General features: G+C 41.2%; 2 protein-coding genes across 2 annotated transcripts in view; one reads left to right on the forward strand and one right to left on the reverse strand.

Moving 5' to 3' along the window:
* The first annotated feature begins 3,675 nt into the window (after window positions 1-3,675).
* Window positions 3,676-7,076, forward strand: ogfod2 (2-oxoglutarate and iron-dependent oxygenase domain containing 2). The gene is made up of 7 exons (XM_014170974.3): window positions 3,676-4,105; window positions 4,213-4,269; window positions 4,361-4,471; window positions 4,587-4,686; window positions 4,810-4,934; window positions 5,072-5,329; window positions 5,617-7,076. Exons 1-7 carry the CDS (start codon window positions 3,971-3,973, stop codon window positions 5,872-5,874), a joined length of 1,044 nt encoding a protein of 347 aa, XP_014026449.1. The 5' UTR covers window positions 3,676-3,970; the 3' UTR covers window positions 5,875-7,076.
* Window positions 7,077-10,226: 3,150 nt separating this feature from the next.
* The window catches only part of LOC106585121 (electrogenic sodium bicarbonate cotransporter 4), a 34,083-nt gene continuing 18,525 nt past the window's right edge, over window positions 10,227-25,784 (reverse strand). The window contains exons 15-24 of the mRNA XM_082968485.1: window positions 24,910-25,101; window positions 20,382-20,495; window positions 20,070-20,231; window positions 19,418-19,596; window positions 19,180-19,252; window positions 18,849-18,917; window positions 18,019-18,192; window positions 17,366-17,545; window positions 17,183-17,235; window positions 10,227-11,031 (exon numbers count right to left, since the gene is read on the reverse strand). Of these exons, the coding sequence (XP_082824611.1) occupies window positions 10,917-11,031; window positions 17,183-17,235; window positions 17,366-17,545; window positions 18,019-18,192; window positions 18,849-18,917; window positions 19,180-19,252; window positions 19,418-19,596; window positions 20,070-20,231; window positions 20,382-20,495; window positions 24,910-25,101 (1,311 nt within the window). The 3' untranslated portion in view covers window positions 10,227-10,916. The remainder of the gene's footprint in view (window positions 11,032-17,182; window positions 17,236-17,365; window positions 17,546-18,018; window positions 18,193-18,848; window positions 18,918-19,179; window positions 19,253-19,417; window positions 19,597-20,069; window positions 20,232-20,381; window positions 20,496-24,909; window positions 25,102-25,784) is intronic.

The following is a 25,784-nucleotide window of genomic DNA, read 5'->3' on the forward strand; positions in this document are numbered from 1 at the left end:
GAATAACATTTCTTCCCTAAAGCATGTAGCAGAGCCGAAATTCAAAGTATTCATGAATGACTGACTGATTGTGGATATGAAGTATCCTAAGTGTGGGCCCCAAAAAAATGATGCTGGCTCCAAGTGCACTGCTCCATGACATCAATGCGACTTCATATCTGATTTTGAACAGAGGTGGAGATCTAGGTGTATTCTACATTATCTAGTGTAAAAGTATTAATTTCGTCCACCTCTTGCTGAAAACAAATGGGCTTTTAGCACCTACAGGCATCACAATAGCAATGACAAGACCACAAATCCACCAGGCACTGCTAGAGAGATCCTATGTATTTGGACACGTGACCAACCCAATAATTCATCAATATTTTTGGTCAGGATTCTTGATGTTGGTGCCTCTATGTTTACCAATCTTCTCTCAGAGGTGAAGCTGCTTAGCTATGTGGACATAATGTCTCCCATCGCAGCACTGAAGCAAGACAAATAGTTGAGCCATCAATACAGTCACTGTATGAGTCTCAATTCTGTACCCTGTATACCATAACCCCAGCATAGCAGGCCTCAATGAACATCAGAAACTAGGGGGTATTCCAAGTCACTTTTTTTGTCATCAGAGCAGCTTTGCTTAGTGGCGAGGACTGTTTCTACAGGGAAAGACAAGTAAATGCTTGGTTTCAGTTTCTTCTGGGAGGGTGACTCTCCCGAGCAAAACATTGGGTCAGTGACTTTGAAAGTGATGGAGGGCATGTTCCGAGATCTTCTCTTGGCATTCTTCTTCTCCTGTTTGTAGGCCGCATTCATGTTGGCGATCACCTGTAAACACAAACAATTATTTACCATTTCCAATGGAATCCAGAGAAAGCTCACTTGGGAATTTCACACATGACCTACAGTATGTCCTGATGAACTATGCTTCCCAAAGAGCAAGAGGGTTGAAGTCAAGTAAGTCAGCAGTGAAGTAGAAATTAAGTGTCAGCCATGAAACAAGCTCATCAGGCTCTCTTTAGTGGTGTAGCACAGCATCTCCCAAAAGTGAAGATATTGCATTTCCAATTCAAACTCACCAGCTGCTTGACAGAGATCTGCTGCTCCTGCATCACTGTCATACAAGCAGAGGCCTCTTTCTTTGAGTGATACAAATCCGTCTCTTGGTCGTAACTGAAAGGAGCAGCTTTGGTCTTGACAAAAGAAAGAGAATTAGTAACTAAACATTAACAATTACATAGTAATAACACAATTTGATGCATTTTTAAACCAAACAAAGTGACACAAAAAAAAACATATCACCTCACTGGGCAAAATGGCTTCCCTGCTGAACATGAGTGAATAGGGTGTGAACTTGGTTGTGGGGTCGATGGTCATCCTAAACAGATATAAAACAGGGTCCAGGAAATCGTCCCACTCTGCCTGCTTTTCTGCCACCACCTGAGTGATGGCCTCCTTCAGTAGGCCACTGCTGCGGTCATGTAGCGGGTTCAGCTCCACAGCAGACACACTCTGCACTATGTTCCACCTGTCACACAGGTGCTTGGTCACCTGGAAGTAACATTACGGGAGAAATGTTGATATCGGCCTATCCACTTCGTTAAGTTTGTAAATAGACACAGGCTAATAATTTCTCACCTCATCACAAAAGTCAACGCTTTGAGTGGAGATAATTGTTTTTGCTGCCCCAAACCTGGTAGGGAGGGAAAAATATGGTAATTGAGCGCCATCTCATGTCCACTCATGTTGTTGATGATTGTTATATCTTGCAGATAATATTAAAATTACTATTGAAATGTGTGTGTGTTTAATTAGGCTACCTGTAAATGGATGTAGAAATACATCTGGCAACAGAGAGGCAATCTCTCTTTTGAATGGGGAATGCCTCTACCCACTTGCTGAAGTAATCTGTGACGATTACCACGCTTGAATTACCTTGCTGGGTTTCTGGGAAGGGTCCTGGTGAAAAGAAGAACAAATTCTTTAATTTAAAAGACCTTCGCTTCCTTTGGTCTGAACATTGAGTTTGATCAGAAACTCCTGTGATTTTTCTATCCATTTGAAATAAAATTGTATAGGCTTTTTATGATGTAGGCTATTTGTGATTTTTCCATTGATTGTAAATTAAATTGTGTACTCTAGGCTACTTATGATGTAACTGTAGGCTATGATCATTGTGTATCCATTCATGCTTTTCTCAATATTATTGTTACGTGAAAATTGACCAATGATGTCATGCCATAGCCAGCCATGATTGCAAACACCTGCGTGTGTCCAATGGAAACCTCTATATACACACTGGTGACCTGCAGTGCTTGACATGAAACCCTGATGAAGACAGCTTGCTGTCAAAAATATTGCCACATTTTATTTGCCATTTGGCGCTATTAGTGTGTGGCTTTTCCTTTTCTTCTAAAGAAGAACAAATTCAACAAAGTCAGACAAACATTTGAACTCTTTATCTATTATTCTGAGACTAGTGTAATAGTGTTTCTTCTGTCCCGCTCCTCGCCACACCCTTGGCTTGAACCAGGCACCCTCTCACCACATCGACAACTGCCTCCCACGAAGCATCATCACCAATTGCTCCACAAAAGCCGCGGGAAACAGGGAAACAACTACTTCAATTTCTCAGCTCAAGTGACGACACCAATTGAAACGCTACTACTACCGTGCACAGCTAACTAGCTAGTGATTTTACACCAGTTACACTAGATGAGTAGTTTAATTTTCAGAGAAGTTTATTTACCAAATATATCAATCCCTAGAATTTCCCAGGGAGCTTCCACTTTGATTGGCCGAACAGTCCTTGTCATGTTTTTGTTCCTCTCCGTGTGTTGACAGGTTTCACATACCTTTATCTAAGGCAGACAAATGCACAAACACAATTTGTAAGAAGAATAAATGAATGATATGCCTCCAAGTTGCATTATTGCATTACACTGAAGTCCAAAGAGACGCACATACCCAGTCCACGACGTCCTTCACAATGCCCAGCCAGTAATACTTGCTTTGGATCTTGTGAACAGTCTTCTTTTGTCCCAAGTGATGACCGATGTCATTGAAGTGGCACTCTAGGAATATATGCCTCTTACGTTCCGCTTCAATCACCACCTCTCGCTTCTCTTCCTTCTTGGGCCCCACATAATACAGTCGACCCTCTAGAACAACAAAACCACACAGACAACATGCAATTAGAAAGAGATGCTATTCTGGTCAACAACACACATTTCAACCGCCCTCTCTACATATTAAGAATTTTCTTGTTGTTATTTGTTATCTATTCACTCTCTTACCATCAATTATGAATTTCTGAGCATATCTTTTGAGATTCTTCTTTCGTATAGGATTCATAGTCTGGGGGTAGCAGCCCTCGGCCACAAACGTGTAGATGTCACCCAGTCGGTTTGAGCTCGACTCCACCACCTCCTCTTCAGCCACCACTTGCAACGAATCCACACTCAACATCTCAGCAGCTAAAAAGGGACCTAAAACCACGGTAAATATGCGAGCCAAATGATATATTACAAGGAGAAATCGATGTACGAGCAAACAAATATTAACATGACAAAATAACAACTAAATAATGAATCAACGGATGAGAGATTCGTATGTTTCCTTAGTATCCTGCGAACGGACGATTTATGTTGACGGACCCGGAAACGCAACTCGAAGTTTAACTTTCATCTTGAATCCATTTTACACCAACAGATAGAAAAATGGCCACATATTTAAATAATAGAGTACCGTTTGATATTTGTATATTTTATATACAGCAGTGTGTCTCTTGAGCTCTTTTGTTGATTAGAAATCATGGAAACTAAATGCTGAGAGTATCATTTCACATCGGAGACATAACATAGTTGGATCACAACAAACAACTACAGTTCCGTGGGCGATATCCCCAACGTTTAACTGCTATATTAGCCAATATTATTATGAAGTGTCCTATAATACGTTGATTTGTATTATCTTTATATGACAAGTCATGCAACACGACAAGGATTCCAAGGCAACATTTTACACTTGTAGTTGTTTTAGCACTGACAATATTTTCCTCGAGGAGTTCAAACTTCATGTCAGATTTCTATCCGAGCACCAGTTTAGATCTGATTATCAAGCGGTGGGTATCTGGCCTAGCTAGGCAGAAGATCTACAGACGGTTGTCACGTTACAGCATCTTGTTAGATAAGTGTAAAGTTAGTAACCTTACTTCTGTTTACATTCCAGGTGTTAAGAAATCTTGGCTGCTCCACTGACGCAGAATTCAAGGACATCCTGAAAAAGGCAAGTAGACCCATGTATTTGAAGTATTTTGTGAAAACCGGACTGAATTATCATTATATTTTAATGTATGGGTTGAATGTTTCTTATCTAGATTGAGAAAGAAGTTGAAAGGCGCAGGAGCCTTGGTGTGAAGTCAGCTGAGAGAGCTGCAGCCATTAAGGAGATTTATAAACCACTCCATGACCATGTCTACCATCTCCATGTAGGAAACATACAATACTGCAGTCTTCAAATCCATACACAGATACTGTTAATTAACCCTTTGATCTGTGGTATTACTGTACAGTGTAATTTACTTAGATTGTCTATCTCTTTAGGAGTCCTATATGGCCCCAGAGTTTAAACAGATGGTGGATTATTGTCGAAGTGATGAGGCCAGTAAAGAGGGACTGTTGAGTTTAATGCAGACAGAAGCAGGTGAGTTTTCCTTAGAGTTCATATTTGACATAGGTGGTGCCTGTCATGACTGTTCAACTTCATAGACATTTTTATTCCATTGTCCACATTAGGGCCTAACTCATAATTTTTTATTTTCTAAAGCGGCAAGGGTCTTCCGCTTTCCTGTGTTCAAGAAAATCTTCTGTGATGAGCTGATAGAAGAGATGGAACACTTTGAACAATCTAGATCGCCCAAGGGCAGACCGAATACCATGAATAACTATGGGGTACATGTCCTCTTATATATGAGAGATAATCTGTAGAATATTAGATTTGGAGACTTCAGGCAAAATGCTCAATGTATCAAGTGTTACCTGTGGTAACTCATGTTCTTTTTGTTGGTGATGTTCTTTTGTCCACACAGATCCTCCTGAACGAGTTAGGGTTTGACGAAGGCTTCATCATCCCTCTCCGTGAGCAGTATCTGCAGCCTCTCACATCTCTGCTCTACCATGACTGTGGGGGATGCTACCTGGACAGCCACAAGGCCTTCATGGTGAAATATGACATGCATGAAGACTTGGACCTCAGCTACCACTACGACAACGCAGAGGTCACTCTCAACGTGTCTCTGGGGAAAGAGTTCACGGAGGGGAATCTCTACTTCGGTGACATGAGACAGGTGCCTCGTTAGAGCCAGATGGGGAAGTGTGATAACACAATAGTGTTATATAGAATGAAATAACAAATGGAGCTGTGCTCTTGCTTTAGATTCATACTATCTCTCATTAATTCCACACACACTGTGGTTTAAAACCATGCCAGGTTACACACTGTTACATTTTAGGTTGTGAAATCGCACAGATTTATTAGTTGCATGAACAAAAGTCACCACAGCACTTTAGTAAACATTCTCATTGTTAGTCTAGTGTGGCTCAGTGGCTGATGGTGTTTTTGCTGCCCCTGCAGGTGCCTCTGAGTGAGACAGCATGTACAGAGGTAGAGCACAAAGTGACGGAGGGTATCCTCCACAGAGGACAACACATGCACGGTGCCCTGCCCATCTCCTCTGGCCAGCGCTGGAACCTCATCGTCTGGATGAGAGCCTCACAGGAGAGGAACAAACTGTGCCCCATGTGCAACAAGAGGCCCACCCTGGTCGAAGGAGAGGGTTTCGCAGACGGCTTCACGAGTGACTTAGGGATGTCTCTTCTACAGAATGTATAATGTGTCCTGCATTAACTTAATGCTGCTGGTCCATGTGTATTTGTGTATGTTAGTGTAACTATTGTCTGGATGTTTACTTATCGTAGAGATTATCGCATGTGCCAAAGAAGAGTTGTGGAGAGGAAACGTGATAGACACTAGAAACATAGGGAAGCTCATCATTACTTCTACAAAACACCTCACTACAAACTTCATTATGCAGTGTCACATTTATTCCTATATTTCCAAAAACATCATGTCCATACAAAAAATGTGGAGCTAGTGAATTGAATGGTATTTTGTCCAGGTAGGGGTATTTCATATCCAAAAGCTAGTGTTTATAGACACTGGGGGAGAACCTGAGCTTTTGCCTTCCCCTTTATAGCTTACTTTTAGTGGCCTTGCTCCTGTTCCTTGTTCACAGAAAGTTGACAAGATTTTTAATCTGTACAGTTTATAAATCATGTAAATATACTGAACAAAAATGACATGTAAAGTGTTTGCCCCATGTTTCATGAGCTGAAAATATCCCAGAAATGTTCCATATGCACAAAAAGCTTATTACTCAAGTTTTGTGCACAACATTTGTTTACATCCCTGTTAGTGAGCATTTCTTCTTTGCCAAGATGATCCATCCACCTGACAGGTGTGGCATATCAAGAAGGTGATTAAACAGCATGATCATTGCACAGGTGCACCTTGTGCTGGGCCAAAGATGTCTCAAGTTTTGAGGGAGTGTGCAATTGGCATGCTAACTGCAAGAATGTCCACCATAGAATTGAATGCTAGTTACTCTACCATAGGCCGCCTCCAACGTCGTTTTAGAGAATTTGGCAGTACGTACAACCGGCCGCACAACCGCAGACCACGTACAACCACACCAGCCCAGGACCTCCACATCCAGCTTCTTCACCTGCGGGATTGTCTGAGACCAGCCACCTGGACAGCTGATGAAACTGAGGAGTATTTCTGTGTAATAAAGCCCTTTTGTGGGGAAAATCTAATTCTGATTGGCTGGGCCTGGCTCCCAAGGGTTGGGCCTACACCCTCCCAGACCCACCCATGAGTGCACCCCTGCCCAGTCGTGAAATCCATAGATTAGGGGCTAATGAATTGATTTGAATTGACTGATTTCCTTCTATGAACTGTAACTCAGTAAAATAGAAATTGTTACATGTTGTGTTTAAATATTTTTTTTGTATAATAATAAATACATAACTGTCGTTATGGTCTTACTAATTCTGTAATAATACATAAAAAATAAAATAATGCACAGGCATTTCTCTGTTGATAAAATCTATCATATTGAAAGGATCAACATTTAACAACAAAGAAAATATCACAAGAATACAGTTTGTACATCGTCTTTGGGTTATTGTTAGGTGTCTGCTCAGTAAGTGTCCACAGTCATTTACACACAATAGGGCAAGGATCGTCAACTGGCGGCCTGCGGACAAAATTATTACTAATTATTTTGTTAAATTTCCCTTTTTGGACATAAAAGACTGTAAAATTGTTTGAATTTAGTACATCTATTCCCATGTATTTCCACTCATAAACAGAGACATGTACGATCATGTTCCAATGTAATCAAGTTTTGAAATGATTGTTTTTGTCAAATACAATTTTTGCTTGACAGGGTTTGTACATCATGAAAGTCATGAAAAAGTCATGGAATTTTAATATTGTGTTTTCCAGGCCTGGAAAAGTTTAGAAAAATGATAAAATCCGGAAAGTAATGAAAAAGTAATGGAAATGAATTTAATAATTTCTGTTAAGGTACTTTATTTAGGCAGTTATAAAATATTTGATCAATTATATATATATATATATATATATATATATATATATATATATATATATATATATATATATATATATATATAATGAACATATCAGCCAGGATTGTGAAAAAAGCCATAGAAAGTGCCACACAAATGAATATTTGAAACTGTTATTGACAAAATGAACGATTCACTAATTCCTCATTGTGTTAGTTGGGATTCTGTTCAATCGTTGTGAATTGAGACATGTGAATCAAAATAATCATTTGTGAATCGTGAAAACAAATTTTAGGAAAAAATATTAGATTTAGTCTTCATTTTGGATTATGTGGCTGCAAAACTTGTTTTTGTAGATACAGTTTAAGTTGGAAGTTTACCTACACCTTGGCCAAATACATTTAAACTCAGTTTTTCACAATTCCTGACATTTAATCCTAGTAACAATTCCCTGTTTTAGGTCAGTTAGGATTACCACTTTATTTTAAGAATGTGAAATGTCAGAATAATAGTAGAGAGAATGATTTATTTCAGCTTTTATTTCTTTCATCACATTCCCAGTGGGTCAGAAGTTTACAAACACTCAATTAGTATTTGGTAGCATTGCCTTTAAATTGCTTAACTTGGGTCAAACATTTCGGGTACCCTTCCACAAGCTTCCCACAATAAGTTGGGTGAATTTTGGCCCATTCCTCCTGACAGAGTTGGTGTAATGGAGTCAGGTTTGGAAGTATGCTTGGGGTCATTGTCCATTTGGAAGACCCATTTGCGACCAAGCTTTAACTTCCTGACTGATGTCTTGAGATGTTGCTTCAATATATCCACATAATTTTCCTGTCTGGCTTTTTTATGGCGGTTTTGGAGAAGTGGCCTTTCAGGTTATGTCGATATAGGACTCGTTTTACTGTGGTTATAAATACTTTTGTACCTGTTTCCTCCAGCATCTTCACAAGGTCCTTTGCTGTTGTTCTGGGATTGATTTGCACTTTTAGTAGCAAAGTATGCTCATCTCTAGGAGACAGAACGCGTCTCCTTCCTGAGCGGTATGACGGTATGACGGCTGCGTGGTCACATGGTGTTTATACTTGCGTACTATTGTTTGTACAGATGAACGTGGTACCTTCAGGCATTTGGAAATTGCTCCCAAGAATGAACCAGACTTGTGGAGGTCTACCATTTTTTTCTGAGGTCTTGGCTGATTTCTTTTGATTTTCCTATGATGTCAAGCAAAGAGGCACTGAGTTGGAAGGTAGGCCTTGAAATACATCCACAGGTACACCTCCAATTGACTCAAATGATGTCAATTAGCCTATCAGAAGCTTCTAAAGTCATGACATCATTTTCTGGACTTTTCCAAGCTGTTTAAAGGCACAGTCAACTTAGTGTATGTAAACGTCTGACCCACTGGAATTGTGATACAGTGAATTATAAGTGCCATAATCTGTCTGTAAACAATTGTTGGAAAAATGATTTGTGTCATGCACAAAGAAGATGTCCTAACCGACTTGCCAAAACTATAGTTTGTTAACAAGAAATTTGTGGAGTGGTTGAAAAATGAGTTTTAATGACTCCAACCTCAGTGTATGTCAACTTCCGACTTCAACTGTACTTCCAGTGGATTTGGGCATCAAATGTATTGGGACATTGCAACTCAATAGATGCTTGTCAGCCTGCAAAGTAAACAGTTCTTAGGCCTCGCTAAGATAAATATGACTAAACTAAAAAAGTACATTTCCTGAAGAAATATGTGGGCTAAGCCAAGAGCACAGCTCAAAAGATGTGTGGCCTATCATAGCCATTTGATCTTTGATATATTGAATGAGTGAATTGTTTTATTAAGGCATAAATGTATTTGGTTGTAAAGTTGCAATGTTTTACATCAAGGGTGGTAAACCATCTTCCAGGAGAGCTACTGGGTGTGCAGGCTTTTATTCCAGTCCCCCTCTAACTAACCACATTTTAGACATGAGCTGCTCAATCGGACCTTGATCAACTGACTCTGATGTGTTTGAGCAGGGCTTGATCAAAAGCATGCACACATGGGGGGTGGGGGTGTAAGTGCCTCCCAGTGTCGATACCATTTAAGCATACCACCAATTGAGACACCACCAATTTTTTGTCATGGAAATTTGTTTAAATGTCATGGAGAAGTCCTGGAAAGGTCATGAAATTCCATCTGTCAAAATGTGTATGAACCCTGGTTTGGGCTTCTTGCTTCATCCTGCAGAGTATTTTTTCAATTTGCATAGTACAAATGTATAACCCTCCCCCACTATCCACTCAAGAAAAAGATCATCCCACAGCTGAATCTAGTTGATGACCCCTGCAGTAGGGGATAATAGCACGATTGGAAAACACTGTATTCAACCATGTTATTAACAAATCAATCATTTTTCAAAAACAACAATATTCAGTCTAGTAGGCTATTCAAATTTTTTGTCTGTTTCTTTTTTCCCCAGTGGCTTTAAAACATACGAGGGAATAGGAACGAGGGAATAGGCAAGCTAGTTTGATACAAGAAGAGGCACCATACAACCTCACAACACACATACACACACACACACACCAAAACACAATTATTTGCTGAAGAAGGATATTCAAGAACTCATTTATCACATGAAAAGGCAGGCCATTTTTACTGACATTGAAATTCTGGATTTCACTTCAAGTTATTCTGGACCTCACATTTCATACTTACTATATATATATATATCTGTATGAACAGTGAAAAATACATACTATATACTTTTATAATCTAAATAAATATCTTGACACAAAATACTCTCATATACAGCACAGACAAGATCCTTCACTCACCTTTCTCCTATATCCCTCCATTGTGTTTCTAAACTTATGCATATCCTGAAAATTATACAGTCAACATGTTCTCAACAGAGATGTCCATGACAGTTCAGCAAAGAGCCTCCTAGTTTAAAAGCAGAAACTGTTGCTGGGATTTTGGACACATTGAAATTGACAGCTATGTGAAATGTACTGCTCCATGTGCATGTTGTATTCCCAGTTCATTTATTTATGTTAGGTGTCATATGCTGTCAGCTGTTAGTCCACGCCACCTTGCAGGCATTCTAGACGAGTCTTGGTGTGTAAGTGGGTCAGCATTTTACGTCTATGTAATGTACAGAGTCCGCTGTGGACCCACGTTTGCCTGTGCTCTGTCACACTGCAGTCAGTGCCTACAGGTGACAACTCTGTCTGTCAATCGCCTAAAGCGTTGTTTTCGCTGACCAAGTCCCTGTGGCGGGGGTGATCAGTGTCCGTGTCCTAGTCCGACTCCATCTCGATCTTCACCTGGGGCACGGGGAAGGCCATGCCACGGCCATGGGCCATAGGGACCGTCGGGGACGAGGGACAGGAGATCTTCAGATGCAGGGTGATGCTGAGGAACGGCAAGTTCCAGTTATCATACATACATGTGGTCCTGTGTGGCTCAGATTGGTTCGATTACCGCTGTGCCACACATACAAGAATGTATGCATGCACTACTGTAAGTCGCTTTGGATAAAATATTCTGTCAAATTAAATATATGACATACACAGCGAGAGGCAAGAAACACAGAAGGAAGGAGGGACTGGAGAGGGGTAAGATAACCTTGGGCAAGACAGGGAGGTAGTCAGTTGTTAGATGTAATATGGGTCTGATGCATAGTACCAGAGACTAAATTAGACTAGAGGAGAGGTTGGGCAAACTAATGTGAAACAATGTGACAGAGAGTTAGGCTGGCTGTCAACTGTGATTCATGTCTGTTCTTTATGCCATAGTGTTTCAAGCCTTTCTGTGGATCAGCTGAATTTGGTGCAATTGCAAACTGCAAACTGATATTAGTTCCCTAATATCAGGAAACGGCCATTGATACCTGCCATTGGTTAGTTCTGGTGTTGTGAGACTGATGATTTCTCAACACAGATGATTTGTTTACATAACAGGTTAGGATAACTAACGTGGCAGGTTAGGATAATTAACGTGGCAGGTTAGGCGATTTAGCGTGGCAGGTTAGGTGAATTAACGTGGAAGGTTATGAGAATGAGGTTAAGGTTAGAAAAGGGGTTAGGGTTAGCAACAATGCTACAGTTGCCAACAACTGTTGTCCTCGGCGTGAAAAATGGCCACGGACCAATGGCGAGCATCAATGGGTGTAACCTGATATCAAGAAACGCCTATATCAGACAACGCTTCTAATTGCGGTCTGCAATTGCACCCTTCTTGATCAGTTCACACCCTATGTGGAATGTGAGGGGTGGGAATGAATGCAATATACAGTTTGTGAAGAATAAATGCGAAACTTCACTTAATGAAAGTTTGTCCTTACTTTGCAGTTTTCCCTTTCCAAATGTATTTAGAAAAACCACAAGCAAAGACGTAGGTCTAACCAAGGGCGGCAGGTAGCCTAACGGTTAGAGTCGAGCCAGCGACCGGAGGGTTGCCAGTTCGAATCCCATGTCTAATGGGAAAAATGTGTCAGGAAGTGAGCTGGCAACTGGAGGGTTGCTGGTATCAAACCCTAGATGCCATTGCCTACCGTTGTGCCCTTGAGCAAGGCACTTAACCCCCAGAACAACTGCTCCACGTGCGCCCAGTGTGGCAGCCCCCTGGTTCAACATCTATAACCTGTGTGTCTTTCGGAGGGGTTGGGATAAAGCAGAAGTCAAATTTCAGTTGGACCTTGATCTTAATCTTCAATAAATCTATTCTGAACTATGCTTCCTTAAACGTAATGCAGACATTAATTGTTATCATAGTTCCCATTCAAAAATAACATGCAGAGGTAGGCATGACTAAAAGGATAGAGACAGGGAAGAATATGCAACTATATGGGATAACGACACAACTAAACTAAACATTTGTGTTTGTGAATGGGACCCATAGATAGGCTACTAGACTATACAACACATGAAGGTAAAATAAATAACCAACACTCTGAGAAAAGCCTGATGCATGTGGATGCACACATACAGTGGGCCAAACACTGTTCACTCTCAAATACTGTGTATCCACTACATTCAAATATAATTGTAAACTTTTATTAATCTATCCAATATGTCAAACATTTCTACAGAATATAAACCAAGCCAGTGCCTTAGAAAGTGAAAATACATTGGAGATAGTGTATGGCTATTGGCTAGCATGTTGGAATTATGCACATGCATGTGCCTGTGATGTTTGTACACATAGAGAGACACTGACCCAAAATGACACAACTAGTTTTCATAACGCAGCATATACGAGTGCCTTAAAAATAGCAGCAAAGGTTGCTTAGCACAGGATTTCCCCAAACTCGGTCCTGGGGCTGCCCCTTGGTGGACGTTTTGTTTTTCCTTAGCACTAGGGGGAAAAAACATGTGCAAAAACTATCTGCATTGTATCAAAGTGCATGGAGAGAAGGTTATGAAGGTATATTCTCTGAGAACAATATGGAACACTGTCTGTGATAAATTATGTGTGTATTTATAGATGTGTATATTTATAGCTGTGTGTGTGCGCGTGGACATGTTTAACTATACTTGTGGGGACCAAAAGCCCCCACAAGAAAAGTAAACAAACAAAAATCTGACCAGCTGGGGACATTTTGTTAGTCCCTACAAGGTCAAATGCTATATCTAGGGGGTTTAGGGTTAAGGTTAGAAATAGTGTTAGGGTTAGAATGAGGGTTAGGAGCTAGGGTTAGTTTTAGGGTTAAGGTTAGGGTTAGGGTTACGGTTAGGGGTTAGTGAAAATAGGATTTTGAATGGGACTTAATAGTGTGTGTCTACAAAGTTATTTGTATAAGACCGTGTGTGTGTGTGTGTGTGTGTGTGTGTGTGTGTGTGTGTGTGTGTGTGTGTGTGTGTGTGTGTGTGTGTGTGTGTGTGTGTGTGTGTGTGTGTGTGTGTGTGTGTGTGTGTGTGCATAGGCGCCTGAGCAATAGCACATATTACATGATTAAATGTGTGAAATAATTTTTCTCCCCAAGCTGTTTACAGATATTTAACACCATTCTGCATTTTTGCCATCTATTTCCCCAACATCAATCGGTTAAATCACATAGATAAAATGTTTTAATTCAGCTACAAAAGTAACAGTCCTGGTTGAGTGCTCGGTGCACCGAGCACACGTGGCCGCTTCAGTTACAATGCAAAATTAAAAAGCACATAATATTTGTACCCCGATAAAACAGCTCTGCTTGGTAAGTAAAATTGACCCTCGTTGCATAGAATATATATGCTGCTGAGACAAGTTTTAAACATTGTCATGGTGACACTGTGACAGCGCTTAAAAAAAACTCTATGTCGGAGGTAGGGATGGATGGGCATGAGTCTCTCCATCTTTAACCTGTCTGGGCTAGGGGGCAGCATTTTCACGGCCGGATGAAAAACGTACCCAATTTAAACAGGTTACTACTCTGGCCCAGAAACTAGAATATGCATATTATTAGTAGATTTGGATAGAAAACACTCTGAATTTTCTAAAACTGTTTGAATGGTGTCTGTGAGTATAACAGAACTCATATGACAGGCAAAAACCTGAGAAAAATTCAAGCAGGATGTGGAAAGTCTGAGAATTGTAGTTCTTCTATTAATTCTCTATCGAAGCTACAGTGTCTGTGGGGTGACGTTGCACTTCCTAAGGCTTCCATTGGCTGTCTAAAGCCTTTAGAAAGTGGTTTGAGCATTTTCCTGTAACTGGGCAGATAATAGGAGCTCATTCACTGAGTGGTCTGCCTGGCAACCAAAGGATTGGATATGCGCAGTCAAGCGAGCACGCCGTTCCTTCTTTTTCTTCTTGAATTAATATGCTATTGTCCGGTTGGAATATTATCGCAATTCTATGTTAAAAATACCATAAAGATTGATTTTAAACAGCGTTTGACATGCTTCTAAGTACGGTAATGGAACATTTTGACTTTTCGTCTCTCGTTCCGCGCTCGCGCTTTATGAGTTTGGATAAGTGATCTGAACGCACAAACAAAACGGAGGTATTTGTACATAAATATGGATTATTTGGAACAAAAACAACATTTCTTGTGGAAGTAGCAGTCCTGGGAGTGCATTCTGACGAAGATCAGCAAAAGTAAGAGAATATTTCTAATACTAATTCTGAGTTTAGGTTGCCCCGAACTTGGCGGGTGTCTGAATAGCTCGCCGTGATGGCTGAACTATGTACTCAGAATATTGAAAAATGTGCTTTCTCCGTAAAGCTATTTGAAAATCTGACACAGCGGTTGCATCCAGGGGTAGTCCATCTATAATTCTTTAAATAATTGTTATATATTTTGTCAACATTTATGATGAGTATTTTTGTAAATTGATGTGCACATTCACCGGACGTTTTGGTGGGAATACATTTTCTGAACATCACGCGCCAATGTAAAATGCTGTTTTTGGATATAAATATGAACTTTATCTAACAAAACATACATGTATTGTGTAACAATGTCCTAGGAGTGTCATCTGATGAAGATTGTCAAAGGTTAGTGCTTCATTTAGCTGTGTTTTGGGTTTTATTGACACATGTCCTTGCTTGGAAAATGGCTGTGTGATTATTTTTGTCTATGTACTCTCCTAACATAATCTAATGTTTTGCTTTCGCTGTAAAGCCTTTTTGAAATTGGACAATGTGGTTACATCAAGGAGAAGTGTATTTTTAAAATGGTGTAAAATAGTTGTATGTTTGAGAAAGTTGAATTATGACATTTTGTTGTTTTTGAATTTGCCGCCCTGATATTTCACTGGCTGTGAAACGCTAGTGTCCCACTTGCCCAAAGAATTTAACCAGATAAAAAATAATTAAAAACAGTACTATTTAGTGGAATGTGATTTGAAAAAAAATTGTCATTTTTGTCTTGAAGACAATGTTAATTTGCTTTGACACTCGTGTTCCATAGGCCTATGTGTGCATTTGCGGGGCACAACTAAAAATAAACTAAGCCAAGCATCAAGCAGTTCTTCTCCCTAAATTCCCTTTCCACTCCATGTTTCACTCACTCATTGTCACATCCTGACCATAGTAAGATGTGATGTTCTATGGTAGAGTAGGTCAGGGCGTGACAGGGGTGTTTTGTGTTTTTCTATGTTTTCTATTTCTATGTTTAAGTTCTAGTTTTTCTATTTCTATGTTGTTGTTTTTTGGGTTGATCTCCAATTGGAGGCAGCTGGTCCTCGTTACCTCTGATTGGAGATCATATTTAAGTAGGGGGGTTTTCTTCCTGGTTTTTGTGGGTGATTATCTTTTGAGTAGTGTTTGTTTCTCTCTGCGTCACGGTTTGTTGTTTTGTAATTCAGTTATTTATGTTTTGCAAAGTTTCACGGATTTAATAAAATGTGGAACTACAACCACGCTGCACTTTGGTCCGATCATTTCGACAGCCGTGACACTCATTTGCATTCTGACCGCTCCCTCTACACAGGCGTCCTGAGTGCGCACACAAGCTCCCATTAGGCCTAGAAATACATGCCTATAAAAATGTATCTACATGATGAGACGCACAAGCTACATTCGTTGCCAAATGATGACAGTTGCGTTCCTTCTATTTCCATCTTTGGTTACTTTGTGATCTGCTAGTGCCCTTTGAATTGGTTATTCTAGGGCTAGGCTACACAGGTTCCACACTGAAAATATGCAAAAACATTAGTTTGACAAAGACTGTATTTTCATCAGAATCATTAGGCCTATGCCTACTGTAAACATATGTTGTGGGCGTAATTCGTCACGTGGAAGTGTCCATGTTGAACATTCCAAACAGGCAGAATAAACTCAATCGAATTTCAACTCGCCAAATTGAGTCGCGAGATGAGATTCACTTCACACTTTTTTTCATTTGGAAAAATATTCTGTTGTATTTTATTCTGTTAAAAAACATTCTGTTTTTTACTACAAAATAGGGGTCGTGACTGTTATAATGGCTCAGGGAAATAAGAGCGTCTTGTCTGCTAAATTAACAAAACTTGCTTCTACAAGCAAGCTCCACTGCTGAGGTTACTGCCTTTTGAAGATTGTATTCCATGATATAATATAACCAGTTGATATTGCGGTTTCAAAAAAAATCTTAAATGGCACTTGTTTTTTTTTACTATGGAGCAATTTAGCAATTAGGATTTGCTATCTGTAATGATTATGATAAGTTGTGCACTGTTGGCATATAGGCCTAGATAAATGTGCACATATGTCTTTCTGGCCTTGTGTTCTAAAAACACTTGAGTACTCGACCTCAATATAATTTGTGGCAGAACTTAAGAAAAAATGTTGTGTTCTGTTCATAAATATAGACTCCACCTGTAAAGAAAGTGTACAATTGTAGGAAATGTTTTTAAAATGTTTAACTCTTTTTATTATTTTTTTAACTTTAAGACAAAGTCAGGCGCCCATGTGTGTGTGTCTGTGTGCGTCCATGTTTTGGGTCTGTGTATATCTGCCAGGCTGATGTTTCATGTTTATGTAATCTATGTATCAGGGGATGTATTTGCCTGGCTGGCAGTGAGCGGCCCACTGTGACTGGGCGTCAGCGGGCTGAAGGAGGTCACTGTAGGGGACGTGTAGTTTAAGCACACAGTACCTGCGGTCCAGGTCAGACTCAGAGTTGGGCGAGCAGTTGGAGTAAGCGTGGTACTTCTCGTGCATACAAACACACACACAAAACACACACACACAAAACACAGCCATCAGAAATACATTATTTAGCAAGGTTTTTTTGCTCTAAATCAGCCAGTTGGTGGCAGTAAATCTTAACGTTTCTCACCTTGTCTTTGCTGTCGTCTGCTCTGCCTTTCTTCTTGTCTTTCTTCTTCGTGTCATCTTTATCGCCCTTCTTCTTCTTATCCTTCTTGTCTTTCCCAGGCAGGATATCATCTACCCAGGCCAGGTCGTGTTGAGAGAACACCATGTCCAGCATCTTACGCACCACCAGCAACCCCAGGATCTGTTAACCACACAAATACATTATCCTATCTTACATAACTTCCACGACAAGAAAATAACATCAACAGGAAAGAAGATGCAAGTTAAACTCTTCATAAGTAACCAGCATTTACATCACATCAGGTCATTTGTATGTTGAAGTGTGCTTGAATGTATGTCCGTTGTGATTTCTGGTTATAAATCTAAGTAAAACTTTATCTTGTGAGAGCTGACCATCTTTTTTTATGCATTAATGCAGGGGTTTCATACTCATTCCATTGAGGGGCAAGTGTCTGCAGGTTTTGCTCCTCCCATGTACTGTACTTGATTGATCAGTTAAGCTCATTTATTAGTAAGAACTCCCCTCAGCTGGTTGTCTAGGTCTTAATTGGACACAAATTGAAAGGAAAGAACAAAAACAGCAGACACTCTGGAATGGGTTTGACAGCCCTGTATTAATGCTTGTTCCAATCAAAAGCGAGTAATGAATAATACCATGACAGGGAAGAGGATGGCCAGGACGGTGGACTTGAGAACCCAAAGGACAGTCAGACAGATTATCTGGACCAGAGTGAAGAGGTGGACCCTCCTCAGAGGCACATGACGCAGGAAAGGGAAGTCAGGCTGGTACTTGGACGGCATCATGTACAACTTGATCCTCTCCCAGAACTACAGGGGAGTGACAATGAGAACACACACTCATCACTGCCTGCATTATTCCCATTTCCAAGGTTTTATCTATGTAATATATGCAATTTAGCAGATATATACATATATATACATTTATATACATTTTCATATGGGTGGTCCCAGCAGGAATCAAACCAACAACCAAAGCATTGGAAGCTCCATGCTCTACCAACTGAGCCACACACAATTGTTTATGGATTGTGGGAAATAGGCTTGTGACATACTGTATTTCCATGTAAACTTTCATGGACCCTGTCTAATGTTTGTTCATCTTGCTGTTGACATTTTACTCTTTCGTCTGTGACATTTCCCTTTGATTGGCAGGGTGCAGTCAAACAGCACCCACACACAGAGCGCAAACAGACTCACTGAGCCTTCACTGAAATCCTAGCTCTGCTCTGAGCAGCTTAGCTAACACCCTCATCAGAATGCATCTCCAAATTGCTTTAGACGCGGCTAGAATACAGTGACCTTCCCTCCAGACACACGGTTTCCGATAAGGAAAATAACCACATCACAGAGAATGTATCTTCATTTGGAGATTTGAATTCATGTCAGAAGAAGAACCGCATACCATGAGACTTTCAATTGACACAACCACTGGCTGTCTACTTTGTTTACTGGTCTATACATACCTGAATGCCGCTAAGAGATGCCACGCCCATGTAGAGAAACACACCGTAAAGTACTGGCATGGGTATGAACTGTGGGTGAAAGAGAGGGAGAACACACATCTTAAACACACAGACAACATCAGCACATTATCTTGTTGATCCCCTTTAATAATGTCATGTGGTGGTATAGAAAACACACTGATTGCACCCCAAATGGCCAGTGCACTACTATTCAGTGCACTAGTTTTGACCAAGGCCCATAGGGAATAGGGTGCCATTTGGGGCGCAGATACTGCTATCCTTCATCCATAATACTTGTTTAGGTCAGAGGAAATGAATACATTTTACTGACCTGTAGAATGGGAGCCAGGAAGATAGAGACTCCAGTGAGAACAAACACCAGAATCCCCGTCAGTCTCTGCTCCCTGTTCATTAGAGAAAGAGCGAGAGAGAAACAGAGAGAGGATGACTACCAGCAAACCTTTCCATCTATAATAGACAGCAGACAAGAGACAAGCCCTGCCTGGACTATACTGTCCAGTACATCCTCCATAGTCACAGTCTACGGTCACTGCTCAGTGCTCCCTCACCTGACACCCAGGAACTGGGGCTGCTCTCCAGGGGCGCTGGACTCACTTTCCATCTTCAGCGAGTCGATGTGTGCGATGGAGATGACAGTGGCAGCCACATACCAGGGCAGGCCCAAGAAGGAGCAGACAGCCATCAGCACCCCCACCCAGAACAGGTCCAGGTGGTAGCCACACCCTTTCTGCCAGGGAGGGACACACAGGTGGAGGGACACACAGAGCAGAGTAGGACAAACTCACACTGGGGGATGTCATTGAGGTAATTGTCCTATGCATTATGTCGGCCTCAACATGACACCAAATCCCAATTAAGGTTCTAGGAACTATATTTTACCCCTACAAGTACATCTCTTATCTACAATATAAATTGCTCATTGTGGCAAACATCCTCTCTCATGGACAGATTCTGCACAAATTACACAAGATTTTAGTTCTGGGTTAACCGAGATTATGGCAAACAACATGTGTGATGCGCATTGTGATTTCCAAAAAGCTGATGTTAAACTTGTTTTCAATGTCTTCACTATAACAGGCTTGGCTGTGTATATAATAGAGCACATCCAGGTGTCCCTTCTAAAAGAGGTCTCCTGAACTCAATGGGACTTCCAGGATAAATAAAGGTTAAATCAATCAATAAAAACACCCCTCAAAGTACCCTCAGTTTGTTTTCCTTCCGGTTGACAATGACAGCACTAATCTGCTGGTCCATGAAGATGAGGATGGTGACCAGGAGAGCAGGGACAAAGCTGGCCAAATACACCCACCATGGGTTCTTCCCAAACGGCAGCACTATCCAACCCCGGTCTGGACGTGTGGGCTAAAGGGAGTCAGTAAGGGACAGTGTCCAAGTGACCATTCATTGATTAAAGGACAAAAACATACATGTATAATGATACACAACTGTTCCAGGGTACGGTCAGGAATATAACTAATAAAAAGAGTGGCTATTCTGAACCCGTTCCTTTACCTTAAACTCTGTGGGAACGATGAGCTTGGGGGTTTTGAGCCCGATCAATCTGTCCAGACCCACAAAGGTCATAATGGCCATGAAGATGGAGAAGTCACTGATGAGCTTCCGCAGCTGTTTACAGAAGCCACAGACAGAGCAAGAGACAGAAACACAGACAGACACAATAGACAGAGACAAGAACAGAGACACGGACAGACACAGAACAAGACACAAAACAATATAAGTGTAGCGAGATACATAAATCATCTCTCAAAGAAAAACACGAAGAGTTTATTTGCAAAACACTATGTTCACACATTTTTCACATTTGTGTTTTTTTCATCAGAAATGATTGCTTACCTTCATGTCTGTCAAATATTTCTGTTCTCAATTCAGAGATTATAGATCTTTATGAAAATATGTTTTTTTGCAAAACGCTATATCCATTGATTAGCTGGAATGGAATGTGCATATCCTGTATATTTGACTGTAATATGTAGTTGTCTCACCTAGCTAGCTTAAGATGCTCTGGATAAGAGCATCAGCTAAATGACTAAAATGTACATGTATATCTCATATTACTGTATTGAATTATAAAAATATTGACGTCACAAATGTACCATTTGTACATTTCTTTATAGAAAATGTAGTTATTTGCTACATTTGACTGTAAAACATAGCAGTACTACTTATTTCTCTGAGAGAGGCGGATATATTGCATTTAGCAAAAAAACATATTTGTCTGTCTGAAATGAAACAATCAAGTGCTGGATTTTAAACAAATACATGTCTGTCATTGAATATGCCATGATTAGATAGTGAAAAAACACACCAATCTCTTTGATCATTTCTTTAAAAAATAAAAGCTAATTTACCAACATTTCTGAAAATGGATATATAGTGTCTTGGAATTAAACTCTTTAAATGCAGAGACACAAACACATAAAAAAACACATCTCAACACAATGCATTGAAAGTCGTAAGCTAGTTCAAGATGGCGCCGGAGGAGAGGACTGCCGTCTTATCGGATCTTAACCAACCATGCAATTCTTTTGTTTTTTTGCGTTGTTCGTAACTCGTTTTGTACATAATGTTGCTGCAACCGTCTCTTATGACCGAAAAGAGCTTTTGGACATCAGAACTGGGATTACTCACCTCAAATTGGACGAGGAGTTCTTCTTCAGTGAGTCGGACGCGAGGGATATACTACAGACACCCGACCAGGCCCAGATCCCCGTGATTCGCTGGAAAAGGAAATGTAGGTTTCGCGGAAAGAGATCAGGATGCCTTCTGAGGATCAGGTGACGAGTGGCTAATCTGCCCTTGCCTTCCGTTCTGCTAGCTAACGTTCAATCACTGGAAAATAAATGGGACGACTGTACGGGACATTAAACTGTAATATCCTATGTTTCACCGAGTCATGGCTGAACAACGACATTAAGAACATACAGCTGGCGGGTTATACACGGCAGGACAGAACAGCAGCCTCTGGTAAGACACGGGGTGGGGGCCTATGCATATTTGTAAACAATAGCTGGTGCACGATATCTAAGGAAGTCTCAAGGTTTTGCTCGCCTAAAGTAGAGTATTTCATAATAAGCTGTAGACCACACTATCTACCTAGAGAGTTTTCATCTGTATTTTTTGTAGCTGTCTACATACCACCACAGACCAATGCTGGCACTAAAACCACACTCAGTGAGCTATATTCCGCCATAAGCAATCAGGAAAATGCTCATCCAGAGGCGGCACTCCTAGTGGCTGGGGACTTTAATGCAGGGAAACTTAAATCAGTTTTACCTAAGTTCTATCAGCATGTTAAATGTGCAACCAGAGGGAAAAAAATTCTAGACCACCTTTACTCCACACACGCGTACAAAGCTCTCCCTCACCCTCCATTTGGCAAATCTGACCATAACTCTATCCTCCTGATACCTGCTTACAAGCAAAAATTAAAGCAGGAAGCACCAGGTCTATAAAAAATTGGTCAAATGAAGCAGATGCTAAACTACAGGACTGTTTTGCTAGCACAAACTGGAATATGTTCTGGGATTTATCCGATGGCATTGAGGAGTACACCATATCAGTCACTGGCTTTATCAATAAGTGCATAGAGGACATCGTCCCCACAGTGACTGTACATACATAACCGAACCAGAAGCCATGGATTACAGGCAACATTCACACTGAGCTTAAGGGTAGAGCTGCCGCATTCAAGATGCGGGACTCTAACCCGGAAGCTTATAAGAAATCCCGCTATGCCCTCTGACGAACCATCAAACAGGCAAAGCGTCAATACAGGACTAAGATCGAATCGTACTACACCGGCTCAGAGGCACGTCGGTTGTGGCAGGGCTTGCAAACCATTACAGACTACAAAGGGAAGCACAGTGAGAGCTGCCCAGTGACACGAGCCTACCAGACAAGCTAAACAACTTCTATGCTCGCTTCGAGGCAAGTAACACTGAAACATGCATGGGCGCATCAGCTGTTCCAGACGACTGAGGGATTACGCTGTCCACAACCGATGTGAGTTAGACCTTTAAACAGGTCAACATTCACAAGGTCGCTGGGCCAGACGTATTACCAGGATGTGTACTCTGAGCATGCGCTGACCAACTGGCAAGTGTCTTCACTGACATTTTCAACCTCTCCCTGTCCGAGTCTGTAATACCAACATGTTTTAAGCAGACCACCATAGGGCCTGTGCCCAAGAACACTAAGGTAACCTGCCTAAATGACTACCGAACCGTAGCACTCACGTCTGTAGCCATGAAGTGCTTTCGAAAGGCTGGTCATGGCTCACATCAACACCATTATCCCAGAAATCCTAGACCGACTCCAATTTGCATACCGTACCAACTGATCCACAGATGATGCAATCTCTATTTCACTCTACACTGCCCTTTCCCACCTGGACAAAATTAACACCTATGTGAGAATGCTATTCATTGACTACAGCTCAGCATTCAACACCATAGTGCCCTCAAAGCTCAACACTAAGCTAAGGACCATGGGACTAAACACCTCCCTCTGCAACTGGATCCTGGACTTCCTGATGGGCCACCCCCAGGTGGTAAGAGTAGGTAACAACACATCCGCCACACTGATCCTCAACACGGGGGCCCCTCAGGGGTGTGTGCTCAGTCCCCACCTATACTCTCTGTTCACTCATGACTGCATGGCCAGACACAACTGCAACACCATCATTAAGTTTGCTGACTACACAACAGTTGTAGGCCTGATCACCGACAACGATGAGACAGCCTATAGGGAGGAGGTCAGAGAACTCACCATGTGGTGCAAGGACAACAACCTATCACTCAACGTAACCAAGACTAAGGAGATGATTGTGGACTACAGGAAATGGAGGACCGAGCACACACCCATTCTCATCGACGGGGCTGTATTGGAGCAGGTTGAGAGCTTCAAGTTCCTTGGCGTCCACATCACCAACAAACTAACATGGTCCAAGCACACCAAGACAGTCGTGAAGAGGGCACGACAAAGCCTATTCCCCCTCAGGAGACTGAAAAGGTTTGACAAGGGTCCTTAGATCCTCAAAAGGTTTTACAGCTGCACCATCGAGAGCATCCTGACGGGTTGCATCACTGCCTGGTATGGAAACTGCTCAGGCCTCCAACCGCAAGGCACTACAGAGGGTAATGCGTACGGCCCAGTACATCCCTGGGGCCAAGCTTCCTGCCATCCAGGACCTTTACCCATGCGGTGTCAGAGGAAGGCCCTAAAAATTGTCAAAGACTCTAGCCACCCTAGTCATAGACTGTTCTCTCAGCTAATGCACAGCAAGCGGTACCGGAGCACCAAGTCTAGGTCCGAGAGGCTTCTAAACAGCTTCTACCCCCAAGCCATAAGACTCCTGAACAGCTAATCAAATGGCTACCCAGACTATTTGCAATGCCCCCCCCCCCCCCCCCCCACACTGCTGCTACTCTCTGTTATTATCTATGCATAGCCACTTTAATAACTCTACCTACATGTACATAATTACCTCAATTACCTCGACAACACCGGTGCCCCGGCACATTGACACATTGACTCTGTACCGATACCCCCCTTTTTTAAGGTATTTTCTTAAAACTGCATTGTTGGTTAAGGGCTTGTAAGTCAGCATTTCACAGTAAGGTCTACACCTGTTGCATTTGGCGCATGTGACAAATAATATTTGATTTGATTTGATTTGAAGCTGTATTCAGCTGTAATATAAGTGAAATAGAATATGCAGTTTCAGGATACCATGGGATATACTGTAGTATGTACATTGAGGAGTTTGGGGAGACAAATGTATACAAAAGTTTAGATCTAAGCATGTTTCGGTCATTGCTCTTATTTACACCATATCTCCATGGAGATTACACCAAATCACCACAGATTACACCTAATCATATCTGCCTCAAGTGTTTTAAATTGATAATCTTTGTCTTGAAAAATATGAAACTGTGGCTGAATCAGGCTGCTATTTGCGATGCAGTCTCTATGTCAATGAATAAACATCCAGCTCCTCTTCAGTTCGTTCTAGTCTCACCTTGGTAGGAAAGTAGCGGCTAAACTTGAACTTCTTGAGGGAGACGGTCATGGAGTAGGTCCCGAAGAACAGGATGAAGGACATGAGGGCCAGGTCAGGGACGTACTTACAGGTGTTGCCCACCAGAGAGCCTCCATACTTCACACACTCCTTCTTACTGAGCTGGCTCCAGTCCAGGTCTGTGATGTTCAACTAAGAGGAGAGAGGGATGTAGAGGGGCAGGGAGTAGGACACAGTTTTAGAGGTCGAAGAATAAGGTGAAGGGGAGAGACATGGCTGTGAGGATGTGAGGTTTCTTGGGAGAGAGAGAGAGAGAGAGAGAGAGAATTGCTGCCTGCCATAAATTGAGGGACAGTGTCTGACAGACCAATCAACCTGCACATGTACTCTACTGTATGCTTTTTGTTATTGTTGAATGTATGGTTATTTTGACCCTTGGTTATTGTTGTTACTGTTGTCCCGTTGACAATTTTGATTCTCTTTTTTTTTTTCATATTGTAAATATCCAAAATAAGCTTTGGCAATATGTACATTGTTACGTCATGGCAATAAAGCAAATTTAATTGAATTGAAAGAGAGAGAGAGAGAGAGAGAGAGAGAGAGAGAGAGAGAGAGAGAGAGAGAGGATAAAAGGAAAGAGAGTGCAAGAGAACATAAGGGCGGCTAAAATAATAATATGTGAACTAATTGACTCCTCAAAGGAAAGCCATTTGCTGTAAACAAAAAATTCCCAATTGGATGATAAAGTGTCTACATGATAAAGTGTCCTTGTTTTGAAAGAAAACCACATTTTCTGTCCATTAAAATAACATCAAAATGATCAGAAATACAGTGTAGACATTGCTAATGTTGTAAATGACTATTGTAGCTGGAAA

This window comes from Salmo salar, chromosome 24 (assembly GCF_965601325.2).
Source record: "Salmo salar chromosome 24, fSalSal1, whole genome shotgun sequence".
NCBI classification, from domain to species: domain Eukaryota; kingdom Metazoa; phylum Chordata; class Actinopteri; order Salmoniformes; family Salmonidae; genus Salmo; species Salmo salar.